Raw genomic sequence first — 25,417 nt, 5'->3', positions numbered from 1 at the left:
CATTGAATAGCGCAAAATGGCTCTGCAGCGCCCCCTACAAAATTTCAAAACATCAGCCCCTGCTCTGTGTTTTATGTCTGAAACCTGGTAAACTTATACAAGATATCAAGATGTACAAAAAAAGTCTCTTGGAGCAATATCCCAAATCCAACAGGAAGTCAGCCATTTTAAATTTAATGTGTAATTTCGGTGACATTTTCCCCTCTTTTCAGGCACCGTACTTTGACGAACTCCAAGTGATTTCATCATATTGAACCAATCTCCAGTGTGTGGAATCTAAAGACCTTTGTGATGTTAAATTGCGAAGCTTTTTACGTTCAGGGAAACGGGGTGGTCATGGCGGCACGTAGAGTTTCAGTCACTCGCCAAAAAGCAGTAATCTGCTGTCACTCAAAAACACAATGTCCAATCTCTCCGGAAGGTCGCAGGCATGATGAGACTTGAGCTCGGAAATGTTTGCTATGCCACTTGTCAGTATTGGTTAGAGCGCCACCTAGTAGGATGACTATAATAATCATGATTGACCGAGATGAAAAGTAAGCTGGTGGTTAAATGCATGAATTCCATCAATGTGACATCAGATCGGACGTGCTGGTTTTAGGTGTTGGTCGTGGCTCGACGCGCCGCGGTGCGAGGGCCCTCATAACGCTGCTTGCAGCTTAAATTTTTTTTTTTTTTTAAAGATTCAAAGAGTTTTGACTTGTTGGTTTTCGGTCTGATCAGGTGATCATGTGATGGTGAAATATCCAGTCAAAACCACCAAACAGTTAAATTTTCATGCTGTAAACATGTGCTTCACTCATTCTGTGATTTTTTATTTTATTTTATTTATTTTTTAGTAACATCATAAAATCATTAGAAATGTGGAGGACAGCAGTTCTTACTGATTCAGTCTCATTTAAAGTGCATCATAAATCAAACAAATCGACTGTCTCACTGCAGCATTTGTTTCATCTCCGGAAACGTTCGATTGGAGCCTCACAGTTTGGCTCTCGGCGCTTGCTCCAGCAGTGTCCTCATGTCCAGCAGCGCGTCCACCACTGCCTGAGCCAGCTGTGCTGCGGCTGTTTCTTTGCAGCTATTGAAAGCAGACACTGCAAAGTTGATGTGGTCGTTCATGGGGTTGTAGCACACACCGTACCCGTTGGGGACAACAGGGCCAAAGCACATGACGCAGTCGGTCTGGGATGGGACCTTTTTGAAGATATAAGAAGTAGAGGTTAGCTTGCATGACATTTAGATGTTTCAACTCATCTGGAGTTTGTGTTGCTCAAGTTACATAAAAAGAATTACATATACATGAAACCGCCAAGGTCGCAGGGTCACATTTTCTACTTGCATGTGTTGCTTCAGAATATTGTTGTATACCTGACTGGTAGACAGTCGATAGTGTAAGGCTTTAGTGTAGGCGGCGTCTTTCAAGACATCAGGGACGGAGAGGTTCTCTTCGATGGCCTGCATCTTCAGACCCAGCAGGTGTCTGTCGATGGCCTGACCACTGATTGCCTATGAAGGAGAGACAGAGCAAAAGCAATGATTTTTTTTCCCAGTGGATTCACTAAATATACAGGTCCCTTCACTTTCTGCACCCATACTGTAGATGTGAGGCTAGAGTCACCTCTACTGTCACTGCAGAGATGTGCTCATTGCTGGACCTTTTACAGTCCCAGTGCTGTGAGCACTCACCATGTTAGTGTATGACTTGTGAGCCTTTACAGCCTTCTCCATGAGATCCACTTTCTCAGAGTTCTGTGTAAACAGGAAGAAGATGGAAAAATCAAACTTGCATTAAACTTGACTCACATTCATTTAACGAGTCTAGTTTAATAAAACCTGAATTTAAACAAGCCATTAAATCAAATAAAAACATTCATTCCTGGCCGCTGTATGATCAGTTTGGTGGCCGACCTGTTTGCTGGGATCGTCAAAGGCTCTGACGAAGGCGGCTGAGGCACGTGAAGCTGATCGTATCGTATCAGTACGACCGAGTCTGAACATCCGCAGGGAGGCGCTTTCATATGTGGCACAGCACTGCTGGTACATCCTGCAAGGAGAGAGGAGAGGATATTTTACCTCCAGGAACAAAAATGAGGAATTAAACTGCTCTGATGTTCAGTCACAGCTCCACTTCAGAAGACGTCATAGTTAATTTAATTAAGATTTACATAAGAATTTATATTTATATTAAATTCATATAAGAACGAAACTAAATAAAGATGACACTTGTCATCCTACCGATTACAGCAGTTTACAGAAGCATCCCAAAATCATCTCTCTGCTGAGAGATGCTTAAGAGGATCTTGCAGGACCTTTTTAAAAAAATAATAATTTTTTTACATAACCTGGGTTTAGCTGCACTGAGATGATAAAGAAGGCTAGAAGACACACAGAGGAATAACAGGGAAAATCTTGTAAATTTTTAAATTAAAAGCCCCTACACAGACAGAGCAATGGCTCATATGATGTCCAACCTAGGGCTGGGTATCGTCACTGATTTCTAGAATCGATTCGTTTCCGATTCACAATGTCCCGAATCCACAATTCGATTCAATTCAATTTGATTTAAATCTGGGAAATTTTGACAGTCAGAAATATTATAATTCAGATCAGTACAATTACATATTTTTGTATCTATAAAAAGGAAGCTGACACACGCAAGACTTTATCAAAGGTGTGAGCATCACAGCAGATGTCTTTGTGTCAAAGTAGCTGAAGATAAAACACAGAAAAACATGAAGGTGATTTTCCTGACCTGGGAATTTATAAAAATATTCTGCAGTACATCAAAAATGAAAGAAAACCATTAATCAACATATGAACGTTAACTCTGAAGTTACAGCGGTTTTGTTAGAGACACGGCTGCATAATTTTAAAAAGTTTACATTTGTAGTTTGGATCTTCTTTTGCTGCTGGTTCGGTCAATATTGTTTGGAGAGAGATAAAACTAACAGCTTTATGATCAGCGCAAAAAGGGCGTGGACACAAAGCGCCAACAGATCAGAATCAGCGAGCTGTCGGCTTTCAACCCCGACCGTCAGCTGAGAAAGGCGACATCTCACTGATTCTGATCCGTCGGCGGGTCCGCGCTGTGTGTTTAAGTCTTTGTGCAGAATCCGTGTACCCGCTCTCATTTACTGTCTTAGCTGTTTGGTGGTTGTTGAAATTTTGTGATCTTTCACCTGAGATTCTGGCATTTCGGGAAAAATAAATTTATATTAAAAAAAATCGATTCGGGATTTTAATGAATCGATTTCACGTTATCCAAGTCAGAATCGATTTTAATCGATAAATCGATTATAAAAACCCACCCCTAGTCCAACCTCTGTGCTACAGTTAGAAAGCCAGGCACTAACACCAACCAGCGCCTCACCTGTAGTAGGCCAGCTGTAGCGCCATCTGGATGAAGGCATCGGGACTCATCTTGTGGGCTTTTGGGAAGTTTTTTCCAAAGTGTCCGAAAACCATCACCCTCATGTCCAGGTCCTGGGCTAGTCTGTAAGGGAAAGATGTCACATTTACACTGACTGTTAACACGTATGCAGTCAGCAAGTTTGGACAACATTGTTGTACCAGAGTATTTAGACTATGATTTTCAGTATCATCATATTAAGATGTTCTTCTTTCCTTTTCATAAGGAGATGATATATTTCCATTTGCCTTGTTGTGTGCTGCACAAAAGCCCCACCAGAGGGCAGTATGTACTTGTAAACAATCTGCTGAGCTCAGCGAGAAAAAAAACACAAGTTAAGAAAATCAAGAAAAAAAAAAGAAAAGAAAGAAAAAAATCACAACCCATATGTTAGCTTTTTCATATTCACATGTCAGTACTGAACAAGGTTATCTCTTTATGTTTGTTTTACACACAACTGCTCAAATCTATATCAAATTATACCTGGGTTAACACAAATATTGTCCTGAAAAAATAAAATATTGCCCAAACATGATACTCATCCCAAAAGCTGCCCTCACGTGTTCATGCTGTTCTTGGCCTCCTCGATGTCTTTCTTGATATCCGGCGTGATGTGGAAGTCTAATTTCCGCGGCATGGGTAAAGGCACCATGGGAGACCGCACCATCTCAGGCTTCCTCCTGTAAACACAAAGAGAAAACAAAACATACACAGACTCTGTGTTTACACCAGAAAAAGAAATCTGAATGAGTGGATGAGATGGAAATTGAGCTGCAGAGAGCAACTGAAACAAATGTAGTGCTTTCAAACATGTCCAATCACGCTGTGGTGAACATTCCCATACCAGAGGCTCTAAAGGGTTCCTCTATGAAAATAAACTGAAGATAATCTGTGACCTACTTACGTGTACTCTACAACGTGGTCGATCAGGGCTACGATGGGTGGACCTTCAGCCGGAGCGTGCTCGTAGTTTGCTCCACACGCCCCATCCTCTCCAACAATGAACTGGAAGAGAGAAGAAAAAACATTTAAGGAAAACACTGCACGTTTTCTCTATTGCTGAGGGATTTAACGGCCTTATTATATTATTATTACAGTAACCACAGTTCCAGTTTATCAAACATCAAAGCCCACTGAAGAGAGACCAAACCACCAGGGTGAGGAAACCAGGCCTTGCTGCAGGAGACAGGTTCAGAAACATCAAATGTCTTGATGCATGAAAACATGCATCCACTCATGTTTTTCAGCTAAAACTGTCCTGCAGTCTAAGATACAGCCACCTTCCTTCAGTTAAACTTGTTGTTTGTTAAGAGTTTGAGGGATTTAAAGGCTCTTCTGTAATACTGATGTTTCTCTTACAACACTTCAAGCTGAATTTAGGCTGAGTGAGAGAGAAACATCTGCATGTACAGACACCTTGGCGTGCAGGCTGTCTAATGAGGTTGTTGCTGTCTTTTGTGATCACTGTTGTATGCACGTGGAGGTCACCTGCAGCGTCTTGTCGAACCAGCGGTTGCCACTGTTCCACTGGCTGCCTCCTCCGTGCAGCATCTGGATGGCGGCACAGCTGCGGTAAAGCTCATTAGACACCCGAGGCATCGCTCCATCCAGACACAGTGTGAAGATGCTCCTCTGGATAGCCAGCACCGACTCTTTGTTGGTTTTATCTGCACACACAAAACAAAAAGTGACTAAACTGCTCCACAGACTAGCAGCTCTCATAACACAGTCAGCGTCCTGTTGGCTCACCTTTGATGAGGTTGAGGTAGGCTTTGCCCCACGAGTCTCGGTGCTGCGTGGTGAGGATGCCGACAGGCTCCGAGTTGGAGTTTGCTGAGGCACTGCAGATCCTCTCCAGCTGGACGCAGAGCTGATCTGCAGTCAGCGGAGTTCCGTCGCTGTTGTACACATCCAGCACAAAGAACTGGATCCAAGTGGAAGAAAGAGGTTAAGTCAGAAATCAGTCTGCCAGATGCAGATGCAACAAAAGCTGGTGTCCAGACCTGTGTCTAACACATTCTTTGAATAGTTCCTGATTTAAATTAGGAAGCAAAAGTGCTAGAGTGGTAACTTTGGGGGATTTGTTAATCTTTCTACTAGGGTGACATACAAACATTCATCCATCACAAGTGATTAATATACTAATTTGTTTCTTAAAAACAAGCCCAGTCAAAGTTGTTTTTTTTTTATGAATCAAAAATGCAAAAGATGAAGGAAATGATCCTGAAACTAGAAGAGCGCTCAGTTCCTCCTTTTATATGAATCACAAAAGGTTTATGTCTGTGGGTATAGATCTGCAAACCTATATAAATATTACTACTTTGGAAGAATGTATTAGGGGGTAATGCTAACTGCAGGCTAATAGCCTGGAACAAACCCTGGAATACTGTATGGCATTAGCTGAATATCGCCCCCTAATGGTGGATGCAGTGAAGAAAAAAAACCCCAAAAAGGTCCCAGTGTTTAAAACTCTCAGCCTTAAAATTAATTACTAACAACAGCAAGCAGCTAGACTCTTAATAAATAGGATGGCTGACTGACTGACTGTGCTTTTCTATTGTTTCTAAAATGCGTAAAGCAGTGCCAGGACTGCTAAAGGCCATGCTCGCTCAGATGTGCCAACTACAAAGCAAGTTTAACATATCCAGGATCACTTTACTCATCTAGTTTCATTTATTATCACCAGTCAGGATAGGTGATAAAGATAACACATCACTGTTCAATCAAGCTATGAGTGTGTTCACTCAAAATCTTAAAATCTGAAGCAGAGAAAATACATAGCCTATGCATTTTGATATTTCAGCCCCGGTGGTTTTAGATTAGATAAAACTTTATTAATCCCTCAAGTAGGTTCCTCCGGGAAATCCTTCTTTTTTTAAAAGAGCAATTAAAAATTATATATATATTAAAAAAAAAGAAAAAAAGAATTCAAACTAATAACTACAGCGGTCCCCTTGTATAACGCCGTTCACCTTTCGTGTCCTCACTGATTTTTTTGTGTGCAATTTTGACTCTGAAGTGTTGCACTGTATGTTTGTAAGTTTTCTCCCCAACAAACGCAACAATGTCGACGAAACATTTTGCACCGTCAAAGGCACCTTTGGTAGCACACAAAAGGCAGAGGAAGATGCTAACCATCGCACAAAAAGTTGGACTTCTGAACATCTGTTATTTCAAACATAGCCTGCCGGCCTGTTTCCGTGGCCAGAACACCACACAGGTTTCACGTGGCTGCTCCGTTCAGACCCATGAAAGTGCCGAGTGTACTCTGGAAAACTCGAGTTTACCGTGTTTGCTGATCTCTAACGTCAGGCTGCAGAAGGCGAGCTGCTTACCTGGAAGTTGTGCACTACGGTGATGTGTTTGGGGGGTCGTGAGCTCTTGGCGTGGTTCACCACCAAGTCTCTCTTCAGACCAGGGATCCGGCATGATGACAGCACCTCGTAGTACTGATTCATGCAGAGAGGCTTCCCTCCCAGGTACTCGACCGGAAGAGTTTCACTGAAAGAAAAATATTCTATCATTTACTGCATGCTTCGGTTTGACTGATTAAAACGTATTCAGGATCATGTTATCTCATTAAAATATAAAATTTCATCCCTGCTGAACATAACTGAATAAAAACCACATTTTAAAATACGTACTCACTTATCAATCATTGTCTTAAAGTCCAAAACGCCTGCTATCAGTTTAGCTGCAAACCTGAAGACAGATAGACAGAGATCAATATAATCTATTGAGTTTCAGTGACAGGAGCCCAGAGATTCACAGGGTATGCCAAAGAAAATGCTGAAAAAACATGAAACTTTGACAAGGGAAAAGAAAAGAGGAAAGGAGTAAAGGAAAGGAAAGATGAAATAAAAAGAAGGAAAAAATAGGGGAAAGGGAGGGAGAGGAAATGAGGAAGTGAGAGTGAGAACAAAAAGGAAATGAAGGATAAAAAAGTAGATGAAAAAGTAGACGAAAGAGTAGAAGAAGAAGAGGAAGATGATGCAAGCTTATGAGTGGGTGGAAGGAAGGAAGGAAGGAATGAAGGAAGGAAGGAAGGAAGGAAGGAAGGTTCAAAGATCCACATCTTTTATTTACTTCAATGACTGAACTGAATGTGTTTATGATGGACACATGGATTCAGACCTAACCCTAAACACCACATGTTCAGTGGCGTTCACATTTTAGTCTAAAAACATGACATTTAGTCAAAATCTATTTGTTGCATCTTTTTTTTTTCAAAAAGCCAAAAAAAAAAATGGACAAAATTAATTTGGCCCAACCAGATCCTGTAAAAACAAACAATTCAGTCATCATCAGGGAAATCAAGGTGCATGACTTTATACTGCGCAGGGAAAGAGACACCGAAAACCTGTTTGGGATTCAGAGCAATAAAGAGACTCTGACATTTGGAAGAAGCTGCATGTGATCACCTTATTTGTCCTTTCTTATCACTGAAGTTCATGCGAGGCAAAACCAACCCAGGACTTGAATGGACGACCACAGGCAAACGATAGTCGAGGTAAGCCACCAGAACCCACCACTGTGACAGCTAAAGAGAGACAAACACACAGATAGGCACTGAGTGGATCACACACCAAGAAGAAGGACACAAAATAACTTTGTTATCAGATTTTCCTTTAAAGAAGAAATATTAGATCTTACAGAAAGACCCCTTAGCCTCTTCCTCACCAACAACAAAAACTAAGATGAGGCAGGACGTCTGACATCAACACTGCATAAAAAAGGTTGAGAAGAAACTGCTCTAGACAGTCAGTTTTTTTCTACTCTTAGGTCTGTGTGATGTCATACAGGAATATCATTAATATGGTCAAATCAGGCACAGAAGTCACACCCTCCTGTTCTTTGAGAGGGGTCAGCCAATCAGAAGAAAGTTGGCTGTGAGAAGTGTGAGGAAGTGAAATCTGACTTATTTCACACAGAGGAAGAATTAAAAGCCCAAAGTAAGAAAAAGGGGTATTATTTTGAACTGAAATTCAAACAAAGCTACTCTAGCAGAGTCCACAAATGAGAGTATGGAGGTGGAAATAAGCACCATAAGTCTAGTTTAATATATTTAAAGGACAAGAGTGCCAAAAACAAGGTCCCCTTTTTGAGCTCACCCAGTTCTCAGTTTTGGATGCCCTCTTCTCCAGACCCCTTTGCAGCCTCTCTCCAAGCCCTCCAGCTCGCTGAAACTCCTCCAGCAGCCCTTTGGTGTGCTTCAGCTCGTCTGCCTCCACAATGGGCTCTAGGGCGGCAAGGTATCGCTCACAGGTCTGCTGCAAAGTGGGGACAGGCAGGCATGGCAGCCCCTTCTGGTGGGTGAAGTATCGGCCAGCGGCTCGAGTGGCTGATACTGGTTTGACCAAGAAACTGGTCTTCACAAAACCGCAGGGCTTCATCATCCCCACCTTTAACAGAGAAATAAGAGAAATGACATTAAGACAAAAGGTTTGACTGCCACAGCGGATCATCAGCCACTCCCACAGCACATCTCACCACCTCTCGCTGTCCTCATTCATGTCCTGCACCATCCTCCCATACTTCCCTGCCACTCCTGACTTCCTCATGCACTATAACATTTCCTCTCTTGGCACCCTATCATATGCTTTCTCTATAGCCACTTCTCCATAAACACTGTCAAAGCAAACCTCACATCTACAGTGCTCTTTTCTTGGCATGAAGTCACCCTCCTGCTTGCTGATCCTCAACTCTCTCCCTAACCCAGCTTCAACAACCTTTTCCCATAACTTCATGGTATGGATCACCAGCTTTATACCTCTGTAGTTATTACAGCTTTGCATATTAGTTTCATGGGGAAAACTAACATCACAGGATAATGAGCAGAGGGTCAACAGCAAACCTACAAAACCAGATTATGATTCAACCAAAGAGTATTTAATGTGTTTAAAAGGTGTGCACACATGCTAATCTCATCGGTTTATTGTATTTATGTTGTAGCATCTGCTTTTAATCCAACTTACACAGGCTTGGACTACATTAAAGGTATCTTTAAAGCTGCAGTCACGCTGGTGTTCCACTGTCTTTGAGCTAAATTCACCTTTCACCCACTTCTGTAATTGCCGGTGCGTTAAATATTAGCCACAGCTAACAGCTAACAAACAGAATTTTCCGCCTAGTAGCAGCAGCGAGCTAATTAACTTACTCTAGCTCAGAAAAAAATCGAGTCTCGGGTGAATTAATTAACATGGATGTCATTAATTCTGTCAGAGTGTGAAAGCTGAACTCGGGGGGTGGGGGACACACAAACAAACCAACAGTCAGTCCGCTAAAGCTGCCGTTACTCACCACAGATCTGCTGCAAATGCCCCACATTCTGCAGTCGGAGGTAGAAACGCCCACAAAAACACAGAGAGCAGTCCAATGAAGCACAGAGTCCGGCCACCACGATCTTACACAGCTTTTTTTTTTTTTTTATCCGTCAGGCGGGCGGTGCTGTAGCCTGACTGCACAGCCTCTCTGCAGCTGCTCAGTGCTTTATCTGCTAAAGTTACTCAGCTGGAAAAGAGCCGGGGTGGCCGGCTGCCCCAGATGCAATAAATAAGTGGCAGAGTAGCAGTTATGCGCACTTATAAGTACAAATTCGATGTAACCTCTTAGTTTCTCGTTTTACCTCCACTATACGAAAGCATTAAATGTACTTTAAGATAAAAGTTTGATTTTCAACAATTTGAGAAATCTTGGGGTGCCACTCAGTATGCGAACATGTGGGGGCAGTACTGAGCCATGAGTAATGAGTCTGCCGGGAAAACACACCACGAAGAAGACTGTCAGGCTCGCCATGGCGGAAACAGAGCAGCAGTCAGGTAAAGCTCGGCTTGATGCTCGTGCTCGGCGTCAGCAGTGTGTCGTGTGATGTTTATTTGACGCTTTCAAGGCAGTGACCTTTAGAAACGAGGCTTTAGGGTTTGATTTAAGGGCTGTTAGATGAACCTGGAAGCCAAGAGTTGTCCACACTCACTGACTGTAGGTTCTCCACCTGGGCTGGTTGTATTTGAACTCTGTGGCGCAAATACGGTGATGTTAGCAGACTTTAGCACAGTCTGACAGAGACACAGTCTCCTTACCTGGCTGTGTGTGAGGTGTCAGCTTGCACACAGTGAGTAAAAAGTACTCAGTACTTTCTGGCTGCTAACCGGAGTCAGCACATTGATTAGTGTCGTCTTTAAAGGGGACCTCGATTCCTGTGCTTGAATAAAGTTGTTGAAAACACACTGGAAAGATTATTAAATTACTTTACTAATACTAGGTATTGAATGTCGGGGAACAGGCATATCCTTTCAAGCAGAGAAAAAGGTCTGCAGATGCAGTGTTTGCTTTCAGAGTATTGATGGAGAAGGTCAGAAGGAGCTTCACTGTGTCTTTGGATTTAGAGAAAGCTTATGATAATAGGGCGCTAAGAGAAGAACCGTGGTACTTCTGGGTTGAAGGTGGGTTTACATCAGCGGTCGTCTTTGAGCTTATTTGCAATTCAATTTTATTTATATAGCACCAAATCACAACAAAAGTCGCCTCAAGGCGCTTCATAGATACAGAGAAAAACCCAACAATCATATGACCCCCTATGAGCAAGCACTTTGGCGACAGTGGGAAGGAAAAACTCCCTTTTAACAGGAAGAAACCTCCGGCAGAACCAGGCTTAGGGAGGGGCGGCCATCTGCTGCGACCGGTTGGGGTGAGAGAAGGAAGACAGGATAAAAGACATGCTGTGGAAGAGAGACAGAGGTTAATAACAGATATGATTCAATGCAGAGAGGTCTATTAACACGGAGTGAGCGAGAAAGGTGACTGGAAAGGAAAAACTCAATGCATCATGGGAATCCCTGGCAGCCTACGTCTATTGCAGCATAACTAAGGGAGGATTCAGGGTCACCTGGTCCAGCCCTAACTATATGCTTTAGCAAAAAGGAAAGTTTTAAGCCTAATCTTAAAAGTAGAGATAGTGTCTGTCTCCCGAATCCAAACTGGAAGCTGGTTCCACAGAAGAGGGGCCTGAAAACTGAAGGCTCTGCCTCCCATTCTACTTTTAAATACTCTAGGAACAACAAGTAGGCCTGCAGTGCGAGAGCGAAGTGCTCTAATAGGGTGATATGGTACTACAAGGTCATTAAGATAAGATGGGGTCTGATTATTTAAGACCTGATGTTGATGCACAGGTCTCTGTGGACTATAATGTTTACAGGTGCAGGAGGGTCTGGAGAGAAGAGGAAGAATACATGTGTGCGAATAGGAGGGGCAGGTGTAACGATGATGCTGCAAGGAATAAAAGTAGTGAAGATGGATGAGTTTAAATACCTGGTTGTCAACCATACAAAGCACCAGACAACACTGAAGAGAGGTTGGAGACTGGTGTCGGAGATTTGTGATAGAAGGGTAGCAAAAAGAGTGAAAGTAAATATTAACAAGATAGTAGTAAGACCTGCTGTGATGTATGGTTAGGAGATGGTGACGATGACAAAAAAGAACAGGAGGCTGAGGTAGAGGTGGCAGAGATGAAGATGTTCAGATTTTGATTGGGGTTGACCAGAATGAACAGGTTCAGAAAGGAGAACATCAGAGGGACCGATCAGGTTTAACGTGTGGGAGACAAAGGATGTTAAACATGGAAGGAAAAGAAGCAGACCACAGAGAAGATTCGTGGATCAAACGAAGGAGGACGTGCAGAGGGTTGGTGTGACAGACGAGGATTCGATGGAGGCAGATGATCAGCTGTGGCAATCCCTAAAGGGAGCAGCTGAAAGAGCATTAACCATAGACTGTATATAAAAGATTAATGTAACTGTGATGTCACCCACTAGTTCAAAAATCTGTTTTTGATGCTTTGAGTTTAACTTTTTGGCTGTCACCAAACATAAGTGAGAAAGCGATTGATTTTTGACTCTAAATGGCGATAACATTTACTAAATAAACTTCATGTTTGTTTTGGTAACTGAGTCCATAACATCATCGGGAAAGTGTTTACTCAGATCATAAATCAAGACTGAAGTAGGCTTATTTTCTCATAAACGGCTATACAGTCTAATCTTTGCAACCTGGAGCCACCCCCTGCTGGACATTACAGAGAGTGCAGGTTTACATCGCAGACTGTATAGAAAAGATGGAAACACCCACTGGTTTTTGACTCAGCCTCATTGTTATTCGCCCCCATTTTAGGTTTTTGAGGCCAACGTGACCATATTAGGACAAGAGGGTGAAATTAGATGTTGACTCTAGGGGACTGGCTTGCTTATGGAGCCTCTAGTGGACATTAGAGGAACTGTAGCTTTTGGTGCATCACTTATCAGCTCGAGTGGTTGAAGTTTAGTTAAGAGCAGTGTGCAGCCGGAGCTTTTGGCTCATGGGGATTACTTATTTATGCACTGATGTCATGAAAATTCTCTGTTCTGAATTATTTTTTAGGATCCACTCCTGAAGATGAAGCCCCCGAGGAGGGGGCCAGCTTCACCTTTATGGTGCCCAAGAAAGAAATCAGCATGGTGCCTGACATGGGAAAGTGGAAGCGCTCTCAGGTTGGTTCCTCCCTGTGGGCGTGTGCACGCGTCTTCTTCGAGAGTTGTCTGTCATATTGAACGTGATATAACCATCGACTATGAAGGAAAAGTGTGGCTGTGAGTCGTTTCTGGAGGCTTTCGGCTGTCACATGGTGAAATTGGTGACAAAGATGGTGCTGTAGAGGGCACTCCACCAGAAACCGCCTTCTGATTGTTTTGGATGCTACCAGGTTGCCTCTGTTGCCTGTAATTTGTGAGGAAGATGTCATCTGCAACAAACTTGTTAGCAAGTATTCAGTGATTTTCCAGTTTTGGTCGCCTCCTTGGTTACTTTGCCAGCACTGAGGGCGCAAGCACTCGCCACTCAGACAAAATCTTCACATGAGTTCTGATATAGGAGGAGAAGATCTCAAAATTGGAAGCAAAGGATTTTTCCCAGAGTGTTTGAAGAGAAGTCCTCCTCATGAAAAATATCGGCAGCTGTGGCAATCTGCTAGCAACCAGATCCATCACCAGGTGGTTTCCCTAATAAAATCTGACAAGGAGCACATGTTTTTTTCCCCAATGACATGGTTGCTGGTGGGGGGCCCTACTGACTGACTTTAGTAATCAATTCTCCAAACTTCAGCAAACACTCAATAAACCTGTTAGAGGATACTAATTTTTCGTTGCCACCAGTGGTTGCCAGTAGAGCAGGGCGATATGACCAAAAATATTTATCACGATATACATTTGAAAATTTGTGATAACGATATAACTGACGATATAATTGACACTAGACAAAATACTTTACAACTCCACAACTTTATTAGTGCAAAAACCCCATCAATGTATTTTCACTTAAACAAGCTGCTGTTTTTTTTTTTTTATGTGCATTAAAGTTGTGCAAATTCCTTGCTGACAGTTTAACCAAAAGGTTGCGTATGGGTAAGGAATTACTGCTGTACCATGTGTGAAACAAAAAATAAATAAATAAATAAATAAAAGACATTTCCAGTGGAAATTGGCCGACAGATCCTCAGCATAACCTTGTATACTATCCACAAAACTTAAAAAGAGGTTATACACACACAATACGGTAATATTATGTTGAAGCACTGTACGTATCACTCCGCGAGGCTCCTGCCTACGATAGCCGTAATGCTCCGACAATCCATCAAGCGGTGCGTGTTTGTAGCTTAGCAAAGTCGTACTAAAACATTTGACAGATTTTCGAGCGCCGTGTACATAAAACCGTTTCGAGGTCAGTAAACAAAACCAGAATTCATACATAAGGCACACGGGATTATAAGGGGACCTGTTGATTTTCAGAAAAATCAAAGGATTGATTTTAAGTGTGCCGTATTTTCCAAACAACACGGTAATAACGACGGCCTGCTAGCATGCTCTACCAAAAATAGTGCTTTGTTGCGTATCTGACGGGCGAAAGCTAAACCAGTTCCACACCACTGAAGTTGCAGCATTTTTACAAACTAATTCTGGTTCATCTGTTTCATTCAATGATCCGCTTTCGCTCTTCTCATTCTGCATCGCAGCCATATGCGTATGTAAACAAAGGCACTGCGCATGCGCGTTTTACCCATATTCTATCGCGATATTTCATTTTCCTATCGTTGCCCAAAATTACACCGGTATTACCGTGAACGGTATGATATAGCCCAGCCCTACTTGCCAGATGGTTGCAGACTGTTCTCTAGGCTTGTGTGACTGACCTTACGTTGTCACCTTGTTTGTCACATTGCCAAAATGGAGGACAAGTTAACATCAAATGTTTAGCAGTCACATGTATGCCATACTGCTGGAACACTGGTCTGATGTGTGTTTTTAACTTGCCTCTCTGCTTTCAGGCCTACGCTGACTACATAGGCTTTATTCTGACGCTGAACGAAGGTGTGAAGGGAAAGAAGCTCACATGTGAATATAAAGTGTCTGAGGTACGTGATCTGCTGGTTTTTGTATACTAAACCAGCAGATCTGCTGCGTAGCAAGAGAAACGCAGCAGAGCAGAGCATCAGCTGTCATTTAACGCCTGTCAGGTTAAACTTTGTCTGTAGAGAATATTTGGTGCATTTTAAAGTGCCAAGCTGATAGTTTGGTGATGTTAACCAGAAAATGTGGCCTCGTGCATGTGTCACATATAACCACACTACAAGTAAGAGCAACAAAAATGAAGAAAGCATTAAAATAAAGAATTTCGATTTTAGAGAAACCAACAGGCTTGAGCTGGTTTGTTATCTGCCCCGACTCACGATGGTCCTGCTGCAGTCACTGCCTTGTTACTTTTCCCAGACGGTGGAGAAGCTCATGGATCTTCTGGGAACCCTGGACCGATGGATAAATGAGACGCCTCCCGTCGACCAGCCGTCACGCTTCGGAAATAAGGCGTACAGAACCTGGTTCGCCAAACTAGATCAGGTCGGTACGCTCACACATGTTCTAACACACATCCATGCACATGGGCTGTGGCTAGCAGTTAATTTATTTGTATGTTTTGTTTGTAGGAAGCAGAGGCACTGGTGTCGGTGGTCCTCCCTGCTGATAAACGTGCAGCAGCTCCAGAGATTGCTGTCTATCTCAAAGAGTCTGTGGGAAACTCCACCAGGATAGACTACGGCACAGGTAACAGTGCTCTATGTCACTCCAGTTATCAGTTAGCTTTGATTGGTTATGTTGCTACCGGATCTTTATTTCCTCCACAAATCAAAAAAAAGTTGTTGCTCCACCTGAACTTGTTGCAGCTGTTGTTGTTGTTCTTTAGTAGTTTTGCATCGTCTCATCAGTGCTGGCCCAAAGCATTGCTCTGGTCTACAGCAGCAGTAAAACTCAGACCTGGTGCTGTAGTCAGATGCCGAAAAGTGATCTCAGCGGTGCGTTTGAGTGCAGCTCACACACTTTGCAGACTAATCCTGCAGCTGTTTAATGTTCGTTTGTCTCTTCAGGTCATGAAGCAGCTTTCGCAGCGTTCCTCTGCTGTCTCTGTAAGGTTGGAGCGCTCAGGGTGGATGATCAGCTCGCTATCGTCTTTAAGGTGTTCAACAGGTGAGCTGTCACACTAAACTGCAGTATGCTGTTAATGCAATGGTAAATGTTCAGGTTTAAAAATCTGATTTTGTTACAAACTTTAATTTACCAAAAAGCACTGCTCCCTGTTTATTAGTGGTGCAACGGATCACGGTTGATCCATAATCCAAACCGATCCCACGTGATCCGAAGATTTGAAAAAGAAGAAAAAAAAGTATGCGTATGGTGCGCGTGGTGGGTCTGTCAAGCGATAGTTATGGTCAGTGCTAGCGGTCCAAGTGGAGGAGCAGAGGAGTTTGCGGTATTTAAGCAGCCCTTTGTTGCCCAGTCCGACCGGGCTAAAGCTATTACAAAGGCTGTTGTGTGTTTAGCTGCAGATGGGAGGCCGTATTCAGTTGTCCAAAACAAGGGGTTTAAACTATGATGAACGTGCTCGAGCCACGCTATGATATGTCGTTGCGCGTCAACTTTAGTGGCAAGATTGTTCCAAGCATGTATGAGCAGGAAAAGTTTAAAGTTATGGCTGAACTGTCCCAGGCAACTTCTGTTGCTCTAACTACTACAAATGGGTGGACCTCCAGGGCAACGGACAGCTACGTGACCGTGACCGCTCATAATGAGCGGTATGTATTATTGTAGGGTCTACCTTACAATATAAAGCACCTTGAGGCGACTGTTGTTGTGATTTGGCGCTTTATAAATAAAATTGAATTGAATTGAGTGGTAGATACAAAGACTGTACTGCCCTATATTGTATCATTTTTAATTTTTTTTTAATAATTGCGTGGAATGAGTCTTGAGTTGAATGTTTTTAACAGGAAAAAAAATACTTCAATAAGTAAATGTTAAATTTGTCTTTTTTCTTTTTTTGCTGATCCGAAATTGATCCGATCCGAACCGTGAGATTTTTGATCCGTTGCACCACTGTTTATTATACTCCCCACGCACTTCTTTTCTTTTTTTTAAACTCTCCCTGCTTTTATTACACTCTCCATAGTTTTTGCTCTCTTTCTCTTTCTAATAACATTATTTCTGACGTTATTACAGACCTGTGCCAGAATGAAACAGTCGCTGCTGAGACTGATCCCTACTACATGCACGTGAACATTGTCCTGATTGTGTTTTCAGGTATCTCGAAGTGATGCGGAAACTGCAAAAGACCTACAGAATGGAGCCGGCTGGGAGTCAGGGTGTCTGGGGGCTGGATGACTTCCAGTTTCTCCCCTTCATCTGGGGCAGCTCCCAGTTTATAGGTAAGAGCCATCAGGTGTTTTTGTGGAGGGAAGCACATGAGATTTCCTCTACATCTTTAGACCAGTCTGCTTGTTAAGTCTAAACTGAGCACTCCTTCATTTCCTCCATTTCCAAAAAAAAGAAATCCTTTAAAGTAATCAATTTGTTCAGCTCATTCATGATTATTTACAAGCTGAGATAGAAGTGAGAAGAAATTTTTCATCTAAGGATGACATAACTGGTGGCTTCGAGGGAAGAAGCTACCTGATCCATGTACCTTATTCCAGGAAAGGTGTCTTTTCTCCTGTGGAACTTAACATATGATGCAAACCTCAAAGATTATAACTTATTGGCCACCACTAGAGGGAACTGTGAGGTGCCTCATAGATGCTCTAGATTAGGACAAACTGCGGTGTCAGTAAAAGGAAATAAATACTCAAACAGTTTTCCAGTGGCAATAAAGGAGCGGTCTACTATTCCCACATTTAAGACTCAGCTGAAACCTTGTACCTTTGACCATCTTACTTCTATCTGATGGTTTTTTGTCTTATTTGATTGGTGTAATGTTTTTATGTGAGATGACAGATGTAAATTAGCAGTTTTAGTTTATGTCAATTAGATAAAGAGAAAAGAAAATAATCCTCAATTTTGGTGTCAGACAGTGTCTCATTGAGGTTGGCTGAGTGGGCAGCTGTTGTCAGAAGGTCTTTGTATTTTCATTCGTTTTTATTTGCTTTATGTGGGTTTGCTCATTTCTGTTCACTTTTAGCATAAAAGTATTATGTTTTAGTGTCATTTTTAAGTTTCATGGATAGTTTTGCTTGTTATGGTGACGATGGCAGTATTTGTCAGATTGTAAGATTTAAGAAGTTCAGGACAACACAGTATGAGTAAATTTCTCAAACCTAAGCTGAACTATACATATAGGTGTGTGTGTATACACACACACACACACACACACACACACACACACTTATTTGTTTATTTATTTTTATTTTCTACATTTTGAAAATGTGAAGGCTTTTTAAGTTTGCATACATGTCATGCAGTGACTGTCCCTGTACACTAGGGGTCCTCAGTCCATTATCGATCAGAGGCAGACATACCAGCCTAACTGCAGCTGCTAACAGTAAATATATTATATCTGGGTCAGTGCGTGAAAAATCAGTGACTCCCACATGAATCAGCTGATTTTTTTCATGTACAGTAACTTTATTTAATGAAGCAGTTTTACCCTCATACTTTAAATATTCTCACAGTTACATGCCTTCAAAGTGTACATATGCAAGTTGAAATTTGGTACTTTTAAATTATTTTACCACGACTGTGCTCTCATAACTTAACTCGTAACCCCCAACTACATTAAACTTTAAGAAAAAAAAACAAAAAAAAAAAAAACACCACTCATAACCCAGTTTAAAAATAATGCAAACACTTGCAAGACTTGCATTATTTACTTCAACGTGTGAAGGTTGAAGCTCACTTTAATATCAAAGCCTGATTCTATAAACGCAGGCAATGATTTTAAGTGTAAATAAAAATCGTATAAACCCCTATTTTATTCAAATTAGAACACAGAAACCACTTCAGGTGTTTGAGAAAACTGACATTTTTAAGAAAAATAGGAGCTTATTTGGAATTTGATTTTAGCAACATGGCTCAAAGGTTTATCAGAAGCAAAGGTGGGCAGAAGATGATGCAAAACACTGCATCTACTAACTGAAACAGATTAAAAAAAAATGTTCCTCTCGCTCTGTTCAAAAGCCTGCACCTCTGATGGTATGTGGGTTCATCATCAGTGGAAAGGCACCATCAGTGCTGAAAGGTATATACAAGCTTTAGAGCATCATATGCACCGTCCAGACATCTTTTTCAGGAAGGGCCTTCCATATTTCAGCAGGACGCTACTAAACTTTTCCAGCTCCATATTTTTGTACTTGGACTCTTTTATAGTAGCTTTGCATGATCATCAGTTTAAAATAATCCTTCTTTATCTTATCCTGGACCTTGAAGCAGCCCTTCAAGTCACCCTTTGTCTGTATAACAAATTGGTACCTCCTCCTAGTTTAAGCCCACCTTTATTCTGATTGGCTGTCCCTCGTAAACATAAGTGGGTGGGCCTTCTGTGCCTGAAATGAATATGAAATTAAGAAGGGAAGTAGCCTTTTTTCCCCCTCTTTTCTTTAAAAACACTTAAAATGAACTAAAACTGCTGTACTTCAGGTGCATAGTGACACGCGTTGTTGAGCATGTGCACTTACGGTCCAAATCTCCTCCTCAGATCACCCAACACTGGAGCCTCGGCACTTTGTCGACGAGCGGGTGGTGAACGAGCACCATCAGGACTACATGTTTCTAGAGTGCATCAAGTTCATCAATGAGGTGGGGAAATCAAACTCCAGCAAACGTCCACCTGTGTCATTTTACTCACCTGGGTGACCCACTGGTTAGAGGAAATATTAACAGCCTGAGGTCCTCTAGGTTGTGCCCCACAAAATTTAATTTTAGGTTTTTTTACTTCAGTTTGTTCTGCCTCATTTGGTACTAGGGCTGCCACGATTAGTCGACTAGTGACGATTACGTCGACTATTAAAATCGTTGACGACTAATTTAATAGTCGACGCGTCGGTTGACGCTTTGTAAGATCCCGAAAGGCGCAGGAATAAGTGGTAGTATTTAAGAGTGTAATAACGGACTGAAACAGAAGATGGCAGCACTACATGTCCTGGGATACCAGCTGCTGTTAAACCCCGAAGAAGAAGAAGCAGTGTCCGGTTTCATAGCTGTGTCCAAATTTAGCGGCCGCATCCTTTGGATGCCGCATTTGTAGGCCAATTACGTTACAGCGACACGATGAAGCCTGTCCAAATTTCGAAGACTCCCCCAAACGTGGCCGAAAAATGAGTCCTTCATTTCCCCAGATTTGAAGAATGGGTCGGGTGTATCCTTCGTGGCCCAACCTATCTTAGAGTTCATAAAGCGGCCCAGCCAATTCCAGTTTTCAACAATGGCGGCAGCTACTTAGTTTTAATATTACTCTTATTATTCTTTCTGGGTCACAAAATAAACGTTTAATATATTTTCAGGCGAGAATGTAGCTGTGTAAATCTCAAATATCTGCTCAGTTTATCAAGACATCACATATTTGCAAAAGTGCTCCGACGTTTTCGGAGATGTCTCTTACCCACCTGCTCAATAGCTAGAGGGTTCAAGGCTCACTAGAGCCGGCGAGAACAGTGATCTCCCGGCACATTATTTTCAAACCCCCTACTCAGGTTAAACATGATATATAAGTCACTCAGATAATTTAAAAATGTAATTGTTTGGCTTTTTTCAGTGTTTTATTTGTTCCTCAGTAAATTGGTTTGGCTGAGATTAAAGTTATAGTTTTTACACAGCTGAATAAACGTCAAACAGAACTGATTAAACAGAAGTGTGAAATGGTCGAGAATTTACTCCAGTGTCCTGTTAAATTTTACATAGAAAGAACAGACAGCTGAGTTTATTAAACTCCACCGAGACAATCTGCAAATTTCATTTAAAAGTTTAATAAACTATCATCTTGTCTTTATTTTCAGTTAGCACATACCTTAAACACTTCAAGCTGTACGCTAATGATAGCTATATAAGAGGAGACGCATGCTGGTGCAATAAGCTGTACGTTTTACGCCCAGTGGATGCATGATCTGATTAGTCGACTATCAAACTAATCGTTTGTGGCAGCCCTATTTGGTACAACCTTGTTTTGTTAACCTGCTTCAGTTCAACGTTTTTGGGATGTGTTTATTTATTGGGACATATTTTTATGACCCATCCTACACCCCTGTTAAAACTAAATGTTATTACTTTTAAACAGGGTTATATGACAGATCATAATTTTCTTTTTCTTTTCTTTTCTGGTTGCCTGACTATATTTAGAGGTACTTCACAGGAATTTCTACTCTTCTCTTGTAACAGAAATAAAGCAAAGTTTGAATATTTGCCTCCCACAGCAAATAGGGGGAAGACTCCAACCAACAGCTGGTATCAAATTACGGAAACATGTTTTCAGAACTTACCATTACAAACAGTTTAGTTCACTTTTCTCTCTCAATCTAAAAGCCTCGACTCTGAGCTCCAGCTCCTCCATTTCTGATTGTTGCCTGATGGGAAATATTTTAACTTTTACAAAAAATTTTGAATTGAGGTCAGTTAATTTCATAGCATCAACTTTGTGTATAATCTTGCCATGCAAGATAGAAATTGTGGTCAATATGATAGCTGCATGATGTAAGTCTCCTGATCAACCACATCCTAACGATTCTGGAGGCTGTTTGAGAAAACAGAATTTAATGTCACGTTCAAGAAACCAGTTTGAGGTCCTTTAACATTTGTTTCATGGTGTGTTATGCTTGTGGTAGTGGGTATCATAGGATGGCTACACAGTGGTCAAAATTTCCAATTTCGTGTTGACCAGGCACCATTTTTCATTTTCTGTTGTCCAGTTTCGGTGAGCCTGTGCAGGTCTTACCTGCCATGAGTGGCGTAGGAGTGGTGTGGCCTTCTGCTGCTTTAGCCCATCTGCTTCATGTTATGCATTCAGATGATCTTCTGCACACCTTGGTTGTAATTTGAGTTAGCTGCCTTCCAGTCACTTTTCCTGCTCATTCTGATGCTCGGTTTGAACTTCAGCAGGTCGTCTTCAGCATGTCTGCCTGCTTAAATGCACAGACTTGGTGCCATGTGATTGGCTGATTCGGTTAACGACCATCTGAGCAGGTGTGCCTAATAAATTGACCAGTGAATTCATATTCTATACTGTTAGCAGTGTACAACTAAGCATTTTAGATGTAACATATGTTTGTAGATGTATTGTCACCGTCCTGTAGATACACACGTGTTTTGAAGCAGTTTGTCTGCATTCAATCAGATTTTATTTTCATGAATAGGAGCAGCTGAAAAAACCCTTTAATCACATTTAAGCTGGTTTAACAGAAGAGTCATATTGTTTATTTTGTTTTTGTGATTGTGATTTATTTCAGATCAAAAGCAATAAAAAGCTAAAAAATAAGCAAAAACCTTTTAAGAGGGAAAGAAACATTGGAAAACTAGTGTTTCAAGAATTGGCCTTTTTGTAGATGTAGAGGTTAAGCGAGCCTGTAAATGACCTTTGTTAGCAGGACGTCAGCTCCCAGCTTTTATTTTTGTTTCTTCACCTTCACTGTTTGGCTCAACAGTCTCCTCGCTCTGCATCACAATAGGACGTGGGTTTGTCCACGTGTGCGCTGCTGCCATCTAATGGACAGCATGACCACTGTAAATGCATTTAAGATTTTTATAAACCACTTCATCAGAGGGGGTTTAATCTCATTTCTGATTGGTATACAATCTGTGTGTGTCGTGAGACATTGCATGTAGATTTAGCTGTTAGAAGTAAATAGTTGGACCACAGATGAATGTGGTTTTGTCCAGGAAAAGGAAGATGAAGAGGGAGGAGGAGGGAGAAAGGAGGCAGATGGATTTTGTTGGGAACATGCCAGAGCAGGAACCGTTTGCTTTGTTTGGGGTTTTTGGAGGAAAAGGAGGGGAGGGAAGTAGATGAGGGCGTCGGTGGAGTGACTACATCCTTTTCCTCCTTCCCTCTCCTCCCTGACCTCTCCCTCCTCCTCTTCCTCCTCTTCCTCACGGTCATGGAAGGATGCTGCCGCTGTGTCCACGGAGCTCGTCAGCTGGCTCACAGCTTGTTTTTTCAAGCTTTTGTTTTCTTCTTTATCACTTTTCTTCAACTTTGGTTAGTTTTTATGTGAAACTTAAAGCAGGTAGTGTGTTGATTAGATACTAGCCTACACAACAAGCACGAGGCTGATTCTGTATGTTTGTGGCTGTCTTTGGTTGTTTGTCAAAGTTGTATTAAAGCAACAGATCTTCCTCTGTGGAAACTACCAGAATATTCCCATTAAAATATGTATTGTGTCTCAGTGTTAAAAAGGTTTTGAGATTGAGGGGGAAAAAAGAAAGTCTTTCCAGCCGCACCACACTTACCTCAGCAACACCATAGCATGTCATTGCAAAGGAAGAATAAATGTTTTCTTCTGTATGATGGCATCACACAGGCACAGATAAAAAAATCAAACAATTTCACCCACCAAAACTGGAGCTCAGACTTCTTGAAGATTCTGTTAGTGCGAATCTCCAAAGATGCCAACACCACAAACACAAACTGATCGAGAAATTCAACTCAGGGGCTCCAGTTAGCTGAAGTGAAACAGACTAAGAGACAATCCATAAGTTTTTAGACAATGGCGCAATTTTTCTAGTTTTGCCTGTGTGCACCACCACAGTGGTTTATAAACCAAGCAGTCCAAATGTGATTGAAGTGTAGACTTTAATTGAGGAGATCTAACACAAGTATTACATCCTTATTATTGTAGGTTCTTTGCCTTACAGTATAAAGCAGCTTTAGGTGACTGTTGTTGTCTGTTTGGTGCTATATAAATAAAATAAAATTGAGTTGAATCGGCAGCACATGGACGTAACTTCGCTGTCTGAAAAAGGAAGTCCCTGCCGAAATACTTAAAACCTGCATTCAGTCTGAAGGCCACCAGACGGTAGTTGATACAGATACTCTTCCTTTTGAAAAGTAATTGGACAGTTCACCAGGAAATAGTGTCATAATTGAATTAAGCAGATTAAAGATCTGAAGCTGATTTCAACTGAACTGGTAGCTTTTCGCATGAACTTTCAATATGAGGTCCAAGAAGATGTTGATGGAAGTGAGGGAGGCCCATCATTGGGCTGTGAAACCAAAACAAACCTGTCAGAGAGGAAGAAGAAACTCTAGCTGTGGCCATATCAACAGTCTGGTACACTTAAAAATAAGGAAAGCACCAACCAGCTCAGCAACATCTAAAACCCTGAAAGATCACAAGATGATTTTTTTTTTTTTGTTGCCTGTCCCGTTTGGCTCTTTTGCCATCAGAATTGTTGTCTAAAGGCAAAGAAAGATGCCCAACGGATTTACTTTACCAAATTGACCATCCCAGCCTTGCCGTAATGGTCCATTTGATTCACCTTTTATTGTTTATTTTATTTTCACTTACTGAATACGGGACAGACTTGACTGGGGGAAAGAAGGGGAGAAAGAAAGAGGGAAAGAGAAACAGCTGAGAAGAGGGACGGGGGAGAAGGGCAAAAGACAAAAACCAACAGAACGGGCAGAGAAGAAAAAAATGCATATATCAATCACCTGGATCACCTGCTGAGAAAGAAAAAAGAAAGCAAGCAGAAGAGAACAAGAGTAATAGAATAAACAACATCACAATGATATATGGGAATATAACAGTAAATACTAAATATTAAACATTATTGTGCAGCACATAAGATCAACAGAACACAGTGTGCTTTGAGGTAGGAGCCAAAAAGGGTGCAGTTTGTGGGTGTGAGCACCCGTGTGTACACCTGTGAGCATGGACGCGCTTGTTTTTTGTTTTTTTAAAAGGTTCCTTCATGTAATAATCTGCTAGAGGGTGTGGGGGGGCCACAGCCCCGTCCTCCAGGGCATGAAGCAGGTATGGAGGAGATCAAAACTCCAGACATCCAGAGGCCCCCAGAACACAAGAGACCAAGGAAGACCAACAGAGGGGCAGCTGCGCCACTGTCCCAGAAAGAGCTGAGGAGAGTCCCAGATGAGGGCTCACTCAGCAGCCGCGGAGCAGAAGCCAGGGGGAGTTGCAGTGAGCTCCGCCAGCAGCCAGCCGTGCCTGAGTGACCGAGCCCCAGGCCGAGAGGCCGGGGGCACCCCACCTCCGAAGTGGCCCGAGCGAGCCCCAGGCCCCGATAAGCGCCCGCCAAGGAGTGAGCCGGTGTGTACCTGGACGCCCATCCCCGGACACAAAGAACCACCAACGCACCGATGTCTGAGAGAGTCCGCCACTGGCAGGGGAAGTGGTGGTAGGGGGAGAAAGGCCTCCAAACCTTGGAGGGCCTGAGATGTCCCCAGAGAGGTGGCGTCTGATACCCAACCTGACATATAGACACAGACATACAGGCACACACAGATACAAACATCCATTCCCACCCTCATGCTCTCATATACACTTACTCCACACTCAACCAACGTGGAGACAGACATAAAGAGACGCTGTACACACGATCACACTCCCCAAGCGTACTCTACAAACCGGGTCTAGGTACCCTTGCCCCTGGAGGGGGGAACTGCACCCAGACCCAGGTGGTGTTACCCTTTTCCCTGCGGTGGGGGGAGGCAGACCGC

General features: G+C 42.3%; 2 protein-coding genes across 4 annotated transcripts in view; one reads left to right on the top strand and one right to left on the bottom strand.

The window, feature by feature from the left end:
* Nucleotides 1-795: 795 nt before the first annotated feature.
* Nucleotides 796-9,943, bottom strand: crata (carnitine O-acetyltransferase a). Of its 2 annotated transcripts, none has more exons than XM_086300017.1 (14): nucleotides 9,710-9,943; nucleotides 8,521-8,811; nucleotides 7,831-7,949; nucleotides 7,058-7,111; nucleotides 6,745-6,910; nucleotides 5,159-5,333; nucleotides 4,898-5,076; nucleotides 4,314-4,414; nucleotides 3,970-4,089; nucleotides 3,371-3,493; nucleotides 1,909-2,044; nucleotides 1,687-1,749; nucleotides 1,369-1,506; nucleotides 796-1,194 (listed from the first exon to the last, which is right to left on the bottom strand). In XM_086300017.1, the coding sequence occupies exons 1-14, from the start codon at nucleotides 9,734-9,736 to the stop codon at nucleotides 979-981; spliced, it is 1,908 nt and encodes a 635-aa protein (XP_086156143.1). In that variant the 5' UTR covers nucleotides 9,737-9,943; the 3' UTR covers nucleotides 796-978. The 2 variants fall into 2 exon arrangements, with proteins under 2 accessions (XP_086156143.1, XP_086156144.1); XM_086300018.1 differs by lacking the exon at nucleotides 9,710-9,943 and adding an exon at nucleotides 9,385-9,404.
* Nucleotides 9,944-10,018: 75 nt separating this feature from the next.
* The window catches only part of ptpa (protein phosphatase 2 phosphatase activator), a 30,598-nt gene continuing 15,199 nt past the window's right edge, over nucleotides 10,019-25,417 (top strand). The window contains exons 1-8 of one of the 2 annotated variants that reach the window (XM_086300021.1): nucleotides 10,019-10,227; nucleotides 12,821-12,930; nucleotides 14,760-14,846; nucleotides 15,202-15,327; nucleotides 15,414-15,531; nucleotides 15,852-15,951; nucleotides 17,062-17,186; nucleotides 19,448-19,548. In XM_086300021.1, the coding sequence (XP_086156147.1) occupies nucleotides 10,155-10,227; nucleotides 12,821-12,930; nucleotides 14,760-14,846; nucleotides 15,202-15,327; nucleotides 15,414-15,531; nucleotides 15,852-15,951; nucleotides 17,062-17,186; nucleotides 19,448-19,548 (840 nt within the window). In that variant the 5' untranslated portion in view covers nucleotides 10,019-10,154. Of the gene's footprint in view, nucleotides 10,228-10,698; nucleotides 10,852-12,820; nucleotides 12,931-14,759; nucleotides 14,847-15,201; nucleotides 15,328-15,413; nucleotides 15,532-15,851; nucleotides 15,952-17,061; nucleotides 17,187-19,447; nucleotides 19,549-25,417 lie in introns of those variants that run through there. The other variant, XM_086300020.1, reaches the window with a different exon arrangement.

This window comes from Aulonocara sp. 'chitande type north' Nkhata Bay, linkage group LG7 (assembly GCF_057382095.1).
Source record: "Aulonocara sp. 'chitande type north' Nkhata Bay isolate Kocher_YH1m ecotype deep benthic linkage group LG7, A_spYH_male_GT1.1, whole genome shotgun sequence".
Classification (NCBI taxonomy): domain Eukaryota; kingdom Metazoa; phylum Chordata; class Actinopteri; order Cichliformes; family Cichlidae; genus Aulonocara; species Aulonocara sp. 'chitande type north' Nkhata Bay.
Note: the sequence above shows the minus strand (reverse complement) of the source record. Positions and strands in the feature narration are given on the sequence as shown.

Excerpts from the sequence above, each read along its gene's own strand:
- crata (XM_086300017.1), bottom strand. The coding sequence starts at position 9,736 with ATGTGGGGCATTTGCAGCAGATCTGTG. Across the intron at positions 5,334-6,744 it reads CCGTAGTGCACAACTTCCAG|TTCTTTGTGCTGGATGTGTA; the intron begins GTAAGCAGCTCG and ends ACTTGGATCCAG. Across the intron at positions 5,077-5,158 it reads CTACCTCAACCTCATCAAAG|ATAAAACCAACAAAGAGTCG; the intron begins GTGAGCCAACAG and ends TTGTGTGTGCAG.